General features: G+C 37.0%; 1 protein-coding gene across 8 annotated transcripts in view; it reads left to right on the top strand.

Annotated features, from left to right (window-relative positions):
- Window positions 1-13,666, top strand: part of PAM (peptidylglycine alpha-amidating monooxygenase) — a 151,266-nt gene that overhangs the window by 130,860 nt on the left and 6,740 nt on the right. For 4 of the 8 annotated variants that reach the window (XM_075079846.1, XM_075079848.1, XM_075079844.1 and 1 more), the window contains 6 exons: window positions 2,581-2,710; window positions 8,106-8,222; window positions 8,734-8,806; window positions 9,330-9,537; window positions 10,195-10,395; window positions 13,159-13,277. In XM_075079846.1, coding sequence (XP_074935947.1) covers window positions 2,581-2,710; window positions 8,106-8,222; window positions 8,734-8,806; window positions 9,330-9,537; window positions 10,195-10,395; window positions 13,159-13,277 — 848 coding nt within the window. Of the gene's footprint in view, window positions 1-2,580; window positions 2,711-8,105; window positions 8,223-8,733; window positions 8,807-9,329; window positions 9,544-10,194; window positions 10,396-13,158; window positions 13,278-13,666 lie in introns of all 8 variants that reach the window. The other 4 variants (XM_075079847.1, XM_075079845.1, XM_075079843.1 and 1 more) reach the window with 1 other exon arrangement.

The following is a 13,666-nucleotide window of genomic DNA, read 5'->3' as shown; positions in this document are numbered from 1 at the left end:
TCAGTATGAGACTTTCAAAGTGGAAAGATAACAGTAATAAACCAATTCTGGAAAAGTGTGAGAAAATCTAAAGGTTGCGCAGAGGCTGGAGTTCTTGTAATTAGACCATATCTCACTATAAATTAATTTTATTGTTTTGATCTGTCAGAAATATTTTAGTCTTTTACATGTAAGTATAAACATTTTGTATTTTATAGTACATGCCTTTTGAGAGTCTGAATTTTACCGAGGCCCAAATTTAGGCTATGTTTAGCCTTTTAATTTTTCTAGCTTTTTTGGAAAAGGCTTAGAGGACAAGGTGCACTGTAACCTTAAATATACACAAGTTTTCTGCAAGTTTACTTAGACTGATATGGGATAAGCAAGCGAGGAAGCAGACACTGGATTTCCATCCTTTTATTCCTTTCAAAGTGCTAATGTCGATGAATATACCTGGTACTGCACTGTTGCTGTGGCCAACTGAACTGTACAGAAGAATGAATATCTATAATTCTTTTTTCTTAACGGCTTTTCTTTTAGCTTGGAACTTCTGTTCAGCTAAAATTGCTACAGAGGAAAATTTCTTGTTTTAGAAGTTTCTGATTACTGTCTTGGATTCACTGCAGTTGCTGATTGTCTTAGGTTTGTGTTAGCTTAAAGAGTTTCTCTATCACCTACTCCAGCTATGGTATCTAAAACTACAAAGGTAAAATATATCCTAGCCTGTGGTAGGTTTCCAGCACCGGTTTTATCTTTCCCCTTTGTAGATTGTAGAAAATTGTTCTTCCTCCACCCCATCCTTGCTGTTACTCCTCAAATTACATCTCTTCCAAGCGAAGTGGAAGGCAGGGTATGCTTATCAGAACAGCTGGGTTGCACAGGTGACCCAAAGATTTGGGGCATTGTTTACCTTTTCATTTTTCCTTTCATTAGAAAATTGCTTCCAGCTGAACCCTCTCAAACCCCGTGGATGCTGTGTGTTAACGCCTGTGATTTGCCTTGTTTCAAAGCACTGATGCCCTGGCACTTTGTGAATGGGGGGGGGGAGGGGGTGTCTGTGTGGGTGTCTGTGTGGGTGTCTGTGTGGGTGTCTGTGTGGGTGTCTGTGTGGGTGTCTCTGTGTGTGTTTCACCTGTCTAGATGGCACCCCCATGATTGTTTTTTGGGATCAAGGCAAAACACAGAAACTGGGTGAACTGAAAGTTGCAAAGTCAGCATGATGCTATCAAACACATTGAATACTAGTGAAATAGCTCCAGTTTCACATAAGTGCAAAGAAATTGATTTGTGTTCACCTTCAGTTTGGCTATATGTACCTATGTACAAAGTCTGCATATTAGAAATACCTGAATTATGCTGAACAAATTAATTTCTGAAAGGAGTGAGTGATGGATTTCCTAACATGGAGAAGGCATTTTAGGGTTTGGAGGTTTTTTTTTTTCCTTTTATCAGAATTACTGGCGGTTTTCTTCCATTACATTTTTTTATTTTGAGGAATATTATTCAATTGGCTATTAATACTGCCAGAGCAACCCAGACCAACTTCTTCCAAATACCATTTAAGCCATCCATTTGTGAGAAATTAGTCCTTGTAGCCAATGCTCTGCAACTTTTTCAAATTTTGGACTGTTCATGCCTTTAATCAGTGTAAGACTATTTCTACATAAAACAGAGATTGAACTAAACATGGTTTTATATTTTGAATTTTAATCCTTAAGTTGAAACTAAATTTGTCTCCCTTAATTGAGGAGTTTTATAATGTAAGACACTCAGGGAATTATCTGACTTTTTATTAGCAGTTCACTTGCTAAATCCTGTGCTGTTGATTTAGTTTGAAAATCAGAGTTGTACTATTCAAAAACTACCCAGTCTTTATTCTTAAAAACAGTTTATGTTGTAAACAATAACAGATAGTCTAGCCTTTTTCGTCTCTTTCATCAGATTTAGATATCTGCTTCCTATTAATGCCTATAATATTTGGATTAGGATATGAACACTATCCAGAACTAATGCACATGTTGGCTGTAAGCAATGTCATAAGCAAACTTCAGAGAATTACTGTTTTATTTGCTCTTTTTGTTGTTTCTCTTCCTTCCCTGTATATTTTTTCTTAATGCTAAAAGCTTTTTTAAAAAAGTCGTGAATCAACCACTTCTGATACGTAGTTGATCTAGTAATTCATAGTCTTTGCTATGCATTTTTTAATAAAACACTAAGAGGTTAATATTGAAGTTTGCCAGCTGATTCTGGATAATAGTTGTATATTTCTGTAATCCTTCAATGTAGAAAGTATTCACAGAGCTCCTACAACTTCTAGAGCCCGTGTACCTGTGTCCTTATAAGGTGGGGGAAATAATACAGTTAAAAGCAGTTTTGAAGTTTCTGTCATCCTATATGTAGCAGGATGCCAGTGCTTGTGCATGCTTTACTAAAATAGAACTGTGCTTGGAATTGAATTGCAATGCATTAATGGAAATAACTGCATGTAAGAAAATGTCTATGTAATTCCTAACAGACTGTACCAGAAGCCAGGTAACCATGTTTTTTTTATAAATATGCTACATGAATGTCTGTCTTCTGTTTGTTTCTTTCTTTGGTCAGATTTCCACATAGAAGAGGCTGTGGAGTGGCCTGGGTTAGACCTCAAACTAGGTCAAGTTTCTGGGTTGGCCCTGGACCCTGAAAATAACCTAGTTATCTTCCACAGAGGTGATCATGTCTGGGATGAAAAGTAAGTAGATAGTCTGCCAAATGGCATGTTAGAAGGTCAAATTAGTGTGTGCTATTTGTACATCTTCTCAAGAAAAGACAAATCGCTGTTCCTTTTCCATTTAAAAAACCAGTTCTTTGGCTGAAGGTGCCTTTGTAAGACTCATAATGGAAGTAGTTACTGATGGTTTCAAGGTGATAGCATTACTAGGTCTTTAGACAGTAAGAATGTGTCTCCAGAAAAAAATAGCATCGTACAGTAGGTGCTTAAACTGTATAACCATGTTAGTATGATATTCACTGAGGTGAATTATTCCTGCTTCTCCATGTTTTTTAGCAGGACTAATTAGCCTGGGAGAATGATGTTTTAGTATGGTATACTACTGTTAGTACCTGGGTTTAAGATATGCAAAGCTAGCTGCAGTGTCTTCATTCTTTTTTGTCTTTATGTCCACTGAACAAAATCAGATTGTTATAAGGCATTCTCTCAGAACAGGCTTTGTTCTACTCACTTGATAAAATTTACTACATTTAGTGTCACTTGAAACAAACAAAAAAAAAGTCCCAACTTTATAATAGCCATTTTTCTAGTGTTTGTAAAGTATTATACTCACAGTTATATTATTTTAAGGACAGAACATTCCAAATAAAATATAGTGTCCTTATTTGTACACTGTCCTTATGTTTTTGAGCTTTAAAATAGTATGTCTAACTTTTTAGATGGGCACTTTGGAAAAAATTCCGTGAGATTATTGTAACAGAACACCGGGAGGAAAATATATTAGCCTGTAACAGAATATTGTGTAGTACTCTTTTTTAATTGGGCTTTTTTTGTCTTCTTTTTAAGCGTCTCTTCTCTCTATATATAACTATAAGGCTAAACAGTAGGGTTTTTTTCAACTCCTGATGAATTCGTTTTAAGATAACATAGTTTCTGAAAATGAGAGGGGACAACTTTCTCAATCTTATAATAACAATTATGCTTAGCATACTCTCTTATGGAGGAAAGTAAGTTCTTTGGTTTTTTAGCTTAATAACATAATGCAGCAGATAAGGCAATCATTTATGTCTCATGCATTATATCAGTGATCTCTCCAGCTCAAGTGTATATAAATATAGACTGTAAAATTTGAAAGGATGACGCATGCTGCAACTTGTAATTACTCAAGCTTCAAGCAGAAGCTGATATTGATTTGGTTTTTTTCATCCTCCAATGCATGAACACACAGGATGTTCTTTGTGTCATTGAAGAAAGAATTGAAAAAAATACTTGAAAATAGGCTGGCAGTCATATTAATTTCTTCTGAAATGTGCGTTTTTGAGTGTCTGGTAGCTAAGGTTTACCCACAACCCAGAGCACAAAACTGGAGGTTGAGACCAAGCAGTATTTGGAGACACTACAGATTTTATACAAACAAAAAACCATTAACATTCCCCAAAATAGCAAGTGAGCACAATGAACCAACCGTGTCAAGAGACAGATTGAACTTCTGCTTCCTTATGGTGGGGGTGCAGAAGAAGATCGGAGCTGTGGTCTGGAGTCTGGAAATCCACATAGCTACCAGCTGTGCTGGGTAACATTACAGACTCACTTAATTCAGCCCTGTCCTTGATGGCAGCCATTGTTCATATTCTGAGTATTGCTAGCCTGTGATTATAGGAGTTCCCAGAAAAATGCTTTATCTAACTTTTAGTATTAGTAGTGTTCATCTGTGCATCAGTCTGTGTGGGAGCCTGCCATATTTGCCATCATGTGGGGACTGAAGTTGGAGCACAGTGAAACTACCTGGCCTTGTAAATACAATCGGAAGCATTCAGTCCCAGATCCGTAACCAAGGCATAAGATGAGCTGTTGCTAACTGAAGCTGGTTATGGGTCTTCCGTAAAGATAGGTACACATAAAATTCTAATTCATTTCAGAGGGGTTTTGTTCACAAGTATTTTTCTTCTTCTTCTTCTTGTGGAGCACAGTTAATCAATATATAGGAAAGCTAGCATTGGTAGGAACCCTTAAATCAGAATGGCTGAAACTTCTGCAGGCCTGTTTATATAGAGTATTGTGACGTTAAAACAATATATTTGGAAAATATGCCTGTGGTAAAACTTGTGGCACAGAAAAGAGGCACACAGAAGCGTGCTCAGCCAGTCAGCATTCCCTTTTTATCTTTGGGTACGTTGTGGGCCTATGAAATAGTCTGGGAACCCTTTCATGGACTGTGCTGAAAAAGAGGGAGTATATATGTTCTCATTTTTCAATAATAAGGAATAAAAAAAAAGTATTTGAAGGGGTTTATCGTGACTATTGTATGGGGAGGCATAAGAAGTTATCAGAGTTGTAAGTTAATGTTTATAATTAGCTGCAAATACAGAGTTAATTGAGTATAATATTCCTTCACAAATCATAAAAGTGATGAATCAATCAAGCCTGAAAGCCCAGAATTTATTTTCTGTTTCAATGCTTCACCAGCATAGTATAGAAACAAATTAAACAAAAATTATCTGTGCTGTTAGGCAATGCACAAATATTTCCAATGCATTATTAATATACGCCGTAAAAGCTGGATCCTCATTCAACTAAATGTAGCTGGATGAATGGTCTGTGCTCTTTCATAAGGCAACTTCAGCCTGCTTTAGAACACAAAAGCAATTATACAATGACAAGCCCTGTGATACAGTAGCAGCTTTTCAGTGTCTGTAGCATTCCTTCTGTGCATGATTTAAAAAAAAAATCCTTTTGAATAAGTTAGGTTCTTTTACCGCATCATCTCCTCAGTTTCAGAACATTCTTTGCTATATGCAGCATATGCTGTTCAGAATTTAAAAAACTAGAACTGTTCATTTGGCTGAGCAATGAATCAGTTGGAAGTTATTTTGCATTTTGTGATTGAAAATGTATATTATTAATGCAGCTTATAAAGGATGTGATAAAGAATAACTGCATTCTTGTTACTGCATTTTTAACAAGCTAGGCATGTTAATCTAGGCTGAGCACAGTACCACAATGGTGATGGATATTGATCAAGACTAGAGCTCAGGGTTGTGCCTTCAGGGGTTAGGAGATCAGGTGGTCTGCCTAAATTTAATATGTAGCCCACCAGAAGGACATGAGATTTAGCAATAAATTGTTTTAGTGTGAAATGGCCAGCTGAGAAGTAGAAAAATAGCTGTGGATTTGCACTGGGGTTTGAAATTAGAAGTAGTGACATATGCAGCATATTTTAATTGTCCTTTGATATCAAACTGCAGAATCTATTAGAAAGCCATGCTGCAGAGCAATATGATGCAGAATAGTAAGATCTTCATTTATTTTGTTTGGCTGATTTTGGTACTGCTTCCTTTAAGCTAGCAGTAGTCAGCGTGCTTTGTGTCCTCATTTATCTGTTGGAACAAAGGAACTTTGACTACCTGAGAAATGGGTCTCAAACCCTGGGAAGGAAAGAGTGACTGTGATTCCAGCAGCCTCCTGGAAGAGGATGTTTGACAGGGAGAAGATGCATGGAAGATCGCTCCCATGAGCTCATTTCAAAGTTCACTAACTAGGCTTCCTTTGTCTAAAATAACATACAATCTCTTATTTACACTGAAAGCACCGCAAATTTCCAGAAGAGCTGGGTGGTTGTTAGCAGGGAATACTTAGAAGTCTGGACAGCAGTGTTACTAAGAACCAAAATCATAACAGAGAAAGCCAATAATTTTTCAAGTTGTCTAGCTAGTCAGTTCTCCAGTGATATAAACTGATTTTTCTGAGGGTTTTTTGTACAATACCTACCATCATGAAGATTCTTCTCTGTGATTAGCCATGCTGATTAATAATAACATTAATAATAGTACTAGCTTGGTCTGTCCAGAGCTGGTTCACCCATTGTGGTCATCCCTACCTAGAGCAAGTCCTTAGGAGTATTAGACTCTTTTTTAAATAAAACTGTTTAAAACCAAGAAAACTTGTTATGGAAGATTAGTGTCAGAAATTGTAAAGAATAAAACAGCACCTGCTGAACCATGGTCAAACAAGCAGATCATGTCAAATAAGCCTACATCAGTAGGCCATTGTGTGATAGTACCATTTACCCTCTGTCTCTTTATAGCAACATGGCAGAGCATTTAGAATGGCTCAATAGAGAGTTTTAGTATCACCTAGTGCTTAACCATTCATAGTGAAAAGGATGTACTGGTTTCTCTCAGAAATTAAATAAGTAGTCACAGGTAGTTAACATACATAATGGCAATATCTAAGTATTATATTTTTATCATAGCCTATGCAGAAACTTAAACAGCTCCTGTCATAGTTTTTTTCTGGTAATGTATGAAGCCAGTATTGCTTTTCTACATTGAAAATTCTAGACATATAAATATTTAATGTTATGGAGAGGTGAGGCTGCTAGGACTGTACAATATAAAGTTTTAATAGCTTTATTCATAGCCTTCTCTGTGACTACAAAGTATGTTCTTGTTTACCAAGTTGCATCAATCATAGCTGGATTTCTCTTGAGATTAATGAATGCATTTAAAAATACAAGGTGGGAGGGGGGAGTATTGGCTTGAATATACACGTTTTTCATCCACAGTCAAATACCGTTTTCTAACATTTAGACATAAATTTTGTTCAAAATATTTTACACTCTATTTACCTTCACTAAATGCTGAATGTATATTTCAACAGAGTAATAACAGACTTCTCTGTAGGGGTACAGACAACTGTATTTTTTATTCTTTGTTAAGCTTCTGATAATGTTATGCCTAGTAAATGTCTTCTGGAAAGTTAATCCCCTTTCTTAATGTCTGAAATAGTGACATGTTTAAATGTTGTTTATTAACATATTTCATGTACCCTGAAAATTGAGTGTAGACTTGTGGGGGTAGGAAAAATACCCATCATATCCTATAGTCTCCTACAAGCACACTCTGTAAAGGATAAGAACCATAAGACCTGAATCTTACAGTAGTAAGCTCTAGCAAAATACTGAATTGTGTTTGGAAAAAGACAGGCAGATGTGCACACATTGCCTTAGACAGTACAAAGTATACTTATTCATTCCAGCAGATATGCCCTGGTGATTAGCTGTATTTTTACTTAGGGTACATTGTTTGATTTCCCATTTCTGATTTGCCACAGCAAAGAAAAGAAAAAAAGGAAGAGGGTTTTTTGCTTGCTTGCTTTAGGATTATCTTAACTGTTGCTGTGTGATTTGGTGCTCCTTTAGTTTGGAAGTCATAACCTCAGTAGGAAATGCAGGCCTCCAACACTATAACTCTTAGAATCATACATTAATGTAATAAGGCTTGTTTAAAAAAAAAAAAAAAGCAGCCAATAACCCCACACTGGAATTAAAGTACAAAACTCAGCTTTAAGTTGTGTGTGTATTGTTCATCAGTTGAACCTTCTAACGCTGGGTTTCTATTCCACTATTTTTGTATAGTTCTTTTGACAGCAAATTTGTTTATCAGCAAAGAGGACTTGGGCCAATTGAACAGAACACAATTCTTGTAGTGGATCCAAGTAATGCAAAACTGCTTCACTCCATGGGCAAAAGTCTGTAAGTTAATTTTGCTTTTATCAGTAGAACTAACATTTTTGTATATTTTACTCCCCAAAGTCCCCAAGCCTGTTTTCACATGTGTTTGATATTGCATTGTGTGATTTTAGCATCTGAGTTTATTTAAATTAATAAATAAATAAACATTACTAAATCCACAACTAATAAAAGTAATTTGCCATCGTTACTGCCTCTGCTTTCTAGCAATTCATACAATTTCATCTACCAGCCAGATTAACAGAAACACAGAGCTCATGAGTATTGTATATTGTCCTTAAAGACAGCAAATATTAGCCTGAGTGAGATACCAGAGGTCAACTGCATTTCAGAGCTGAGACACTCTTGTCAAGGAAATTCTATTCTGTAAAGGTGTCTATTTAATTAACTATTACAGGTAGTTAGTATGTACAGCATTTGTTGATCTGTAGTAGATAAAAAGTGAAATCTTCATATCTACCTCATTCTTCCTGAAAGATGTTTTTAACTTGATTCTTGGACATTGTCCTTGCAGGTTTTATTTACCGCATGGTTTGAGTGTAGATAAAAATGGTAACTACTGGGTCACTGATGTAGCTCTCCATCAGGTATGTTTTTGAATCTTTAATACTAGGACCTTATTATTTTGCAAAAAAAAGGTTTTTGTTTTCCTAGAGATTTGGCATAAATTATTTATCTAGGCCTGTTAAGATAAACATTAACAATATGCCTACAGAAATTGATCCCTGTGGCCTTCACGGAGTATGGTTGTATTGAATAATTCGGTACATGGGCAGAGCATTCAGAAATAAAAGTATCTGTTTTAAAACAATGGTTCCTTTAAAAAATAACAGATTTTTCTGCTACACCTTTGCTTATCAATTCTTTTATGTACTTAAACCCAGAATGTGAAACTAACCTGTTTGCTGTAATCACAGGAAATGCATATTTTATGTAGAAATTTCCTAGAATCAACACTATTGAGAAACTGTTCAATATATGAAGGCTATGTTTGATATATAAATTTATTTTATACACAGTAGTAGACATTTTTCCATAGGCAGTCATCCTGCTTGTATTTCACCTTCCATAACTGAAACCTCTTCTCTTTCCTATTGACTGAAAAAAAAGGTTTTCAAACTGGGAGCAGATGACAAAGAACCGTTACTGATCTTAGGAGTGGCTCTGCAGCCAGGAAATGACAAAAATCATTTCTGTCAACCAACTGATGTGGCCGTGGATTCGGTCACTGGCAACATTTATGTCTCTGACGGCTACTGTAACAGTCGAATCGTTCAGTTCTCTCCAGATGGATTGTATGTGATGCAGTGGGGAGAAGGTACAGGTCAGAGCTCTTGGCACTTTACTTGCACTGTTGTTATCATGAACTCGTCAGGAACCATGTGATTGCTGATGTTTACTATTAGTATTATTTATAAATTTCTGTTACCGAAATACCTTCCAGGCCCCAGCTGAATTTCAGCCTTGTCATTGCATTCCAATTCTCTCTCTTCTATTCATACTACTAGTTGTAGTAGCTATATATTGACTAAAAATAAAAAAAAGGTAATTTGTTAGCATGCTTTCAGTACAGGATAATGTTGACTTTCACAAAAGCCTTACTTTTTCTTAAACATTTGATCAAATAATATAAGCCTGTTACCATTTTTACAAGATTTATGCCACGATCCCATCTATTTTAAGTTTTGTGCGTAATGACATTTTTGCCTGACTCAGATTTATGTATCAGGCATTAAACTATGTCAAATACTATAGGGAAATAGCAAATTCATAAATTCATAAATTCAAGATTTAGAAAGACAACGCAGAAGACTACCACAGTTTACCTACGTAACCAAGTAAAGCTGGTAGGAGAAGACAACAAGCTGACCTTATTCTTTTTCCAATGTTCTACTGCATTATATGACATTGTTGTTTCTAAGCAAAACTGATAGTTTCAGTGTGTGCTTTAACACCTGGATATTTTGTATTGCAGAGACTTCTTTAGGTAGAGCCAGACCTGGACAGTTTCAGATCCCTCACAGCTTAGCTCTGATCCCCGACTTCAGTCAGCTATGTGTTGCAGACAGGGAGAATGGTCGAATTCAGTGCTTCAGGTCACAGACTGGAGAGTTCATAAGAGAGATCAAGCACAAATCGTTTGGAAGAGAGTTGTTTGCAGTTTCATATGTTCCAGGTAATTTTTTTTCCTGTTCTTCAGACTTCAAGTAGTTGCTTTATGCCAGTATGTCACGGTAAACAGTGTTATTTCATGAAGAGTGCTGTCATGTTATCTTAGGCCAGATATTTGTTCTCTTTCAAAGTAGAGCTGATGTAATGGAAAATTGTAGAGCTATCCTGTTTTCCTGTTTGCTGGATGAGGGAAGCTTACATATAATCTCTGCTTCTGAGAAATGACTGATTATACTCCCTAAATGTGATGTCAACAAGTAGATGATCTTGTTTGCTTCCTAGTGACTGCACGATCAATAATTAGTTAATAATGTTTTTAAATATTCATTTCAAGCTCCACCGAAGAGAGCAAAACAAAGAGCTTCCAAACTACCAAGAAAAGTTTTGGCTTTCATAAAACAAAAATTCTGAAAGCAAACAGTTTGAAAAAGTTGTGGGTTTTAATATCACAATCTGGTTAACCATTACTATGTTAAGTTTTTGGATTAGATTTTTCATATTGATTCTGAAGGTGATGGAAATGTCAAGAACTGGACAAGGAATTTTGGCATGTCAGACTCCTGACTCTGTAGTTGATATCAAATTTAATATCAGGGTTCTCTCTCTTGCATCTGCCAAGAACATAAGAAATGCTGTACTGGGTGAGATACTTGATACATATAGCCCAGTGCCCTGTCTCTGACGGGCAGCAAGAGAGGCATTTTAAGGAGCATGTGTAAGCCTGGCTGCATTTTATGGTCCATTCCTCTCCTACTCCCCATGCATCCACAAGCGCTTTACTCAAGGGTGTTAGGAGATAGCTCTTGACCTCTTCTTCGTAGTATCTTTCTGTAGACTTTATTGCCCATGAGTTTTCCTAATCCTATTTTGAACTGGCTTGTACTGCCTGCCTCCTTGACCTCCAGCAGTTACAGGCTCCAGAAGTTCACTGCCCGTTTTATTTTTTTAATTTAAAAAAGTGACCTGGTTTCATTGAGTGCTTCTCAGTCCCGGTATTTTAGGAGTTGGGAAATAACCATTCCACACTCCCTGTATCTGCTGCTTCATAGCCTTCTCCTCTGCAAACCAAAGAACCCCATCCACCTTAGTCTCTTCCCGTAAGCCATTTAATTCCTTCAACCCCTTGACTATTGTAGTTGCCTTTCTCTTCTAGCATGTTTAACTTCATTAGGACCTTCCTTGAGATGCAGTGAGTAAAAAAACAGCACTCAGTACTCAAGATGTGGGCATGCCAGGTTATTACATAGTGGCAGAATCATCCCTTCCATTCCTAATTCTTTTTCTGATGATGCCCAACATTCTGTTGAAATTTTGACCGTCACTGGACATGGAGCCAAAGATTTCAGAGACCTTCCTGTGATGGCTCAGAGATGTCTCTCCTGAGTTGTAGCTGCCAGTTCCACGCTAAACATGATGTGCGCAGGATCTAGATTATTTTTTTGCAGCAGCATCACTTTACATTTGTCTTTACAGAAGCTCTTCTGCCACCTGTTTGACAGCTCACTTATTCTTATAAAAAGTCTTTCCGGACTTTCTCAACGTCATCAAGCTTTTGACTACTCCACAGAACTCACTACATTCCTCAGACTGGGAGATGTCACTGTTCACCCCATTCTTCAGGTCATTGATGAAGACAATTGAATGAAATTGTTCTGGCTCTTATCCCTGCAGAACCGCACTACTCAGATTTCTCTATCCTGAAAAATTATAAGCTCTGCCCATAAGATCTGCTCTTTGCTTCCTGTTCATTAATGGATGTTTCATTCAGCCCTGTGGCAACTCACATTCTATAATAACCTCTCATGCACAACCTTGTCAGAGGCTTTCTGAATATCCAATTATGTTTACAGAATCTCCTTTACCTATGTGCTGCTTCTCCCCATTCAGAGGTGAGGCATCATTTCCTTTCAGAGAAACCATACCAACTTGTTTAGGACAGGCCACGCTTACGCATCTTACTCTTTGTTATGGATTCTACCATCTTACTGTGGGTGGAAGCTAGAATTGTTGACGTGTAGTTCCCAGCCACCCTTCTGAGCCCTTCTTGTAGACGGACATTACTTTGGCAGTCTGCTAGTCTTCTGGAGGAGTGGCTGTTTGCACTGCTAGGTTACTCAGCGTGGCTTGAAGTCTGTAATTTCACATTTGAGTTCCTTCTGAACTTGAATGAATGCCGTCCAAACATGGTGAATTATTAACCTCCAACTTGTCGAACACCTTTTGTGTATCTCCTTCCAGTTGAGCTGGCTCCTCTGACCTCTTTGCTATGAAAAAAAAATTGAGTGTCAGAGTATTCCCAACGTATTCAACAGAAAAAACTGTCAAAACCTGACCTTCTCCGCCACAGGTCCCTCATCCCTGAATCCGCCTTTCACACCTTTTCCTCTTGTGGTCCCACTGATTCCCTAGCAGACTTTCTGCTTTTGATGCATTTAAAGAACTTCCTGTTATCAGATCAAGCGTCCTTAGCAGAACATTCTTCAGAGTATTTTTTTTAACCTTTTCACATTCTTTTTGCATTTAAGCAGTCTGTAAAATATTGCCGTGCCTGTTCTTCGCATTTGGACGAAGTGTGAATCTCTTAAATGCCAAACTTTCACCTGTATACTTTAAACTTTCCTCTTGTGTTTTCGTTTGCTGCTGAGTTACCTTTCTGTCTGTCTCTGTCTTCCTCTCAGACAGACTTTTTTCATCTATACTATTACAATTCATCTTCACTATAGTTCACTACGCGTGGGTTGTTAAAGCAAATCTGATGTGGTTGCAGGTGGTCTCCTCTTTGCAGTTAATGGAATGCCTTATCCTGGAGAGGCAGAACCAGTGCAAGGATTTGTGATGAACTTCTCTACTGGAGAAATAATTGATACTTTCATTCCGCTTAGAAAGGTAGAGTATTGCACGGAGTGCCTGGTGCATATAATTACGTATATGAGAATGTTGGTAACAGCCTACTTCTACAACTTTCATAAGGCTATTATAGGAAATAAGATGTTTTATAATGTAAGGTATTCAAAAGGAATTCTTTGTAATATTAACTTAATAAAGACACTAGAATTTTGTGTACCACATATAGAAACAAAGAACCATTCGAAAATTGTACTACCCTCAAGATGATTCCTACAGGTATTTAATACCTTCAGTCAGGATAAGCCTACTTTATTGCTGTCAGACAGTTCTAAAAAGCTAATTTAAAAGAATAATGAATTACTTGAAATACTCATATAATTAGACGCGATAATATGTCAAAAAATAGGGTATACTCCTAAGCAGAAATA

This window comes from Phalacrocorax aristotelis, chromosome Z, assembly GCF_949628215.1.
Source record: "Phalacrocorax aristotelis chromosome Z, bGulAri2.1, whole genome shotgun sequence".
Classification (NCBI taxonomy): domain Eukaryota; kingdom Metazoa; phylum Chordata; class Aves; order Suliformes; family Phalacrocoracidae; genus Phalacrocorax; species Phalacrocorax aristotelis.
This window is presented reverse-complemented; position numbering and strand designations above follow the sequence as displayed.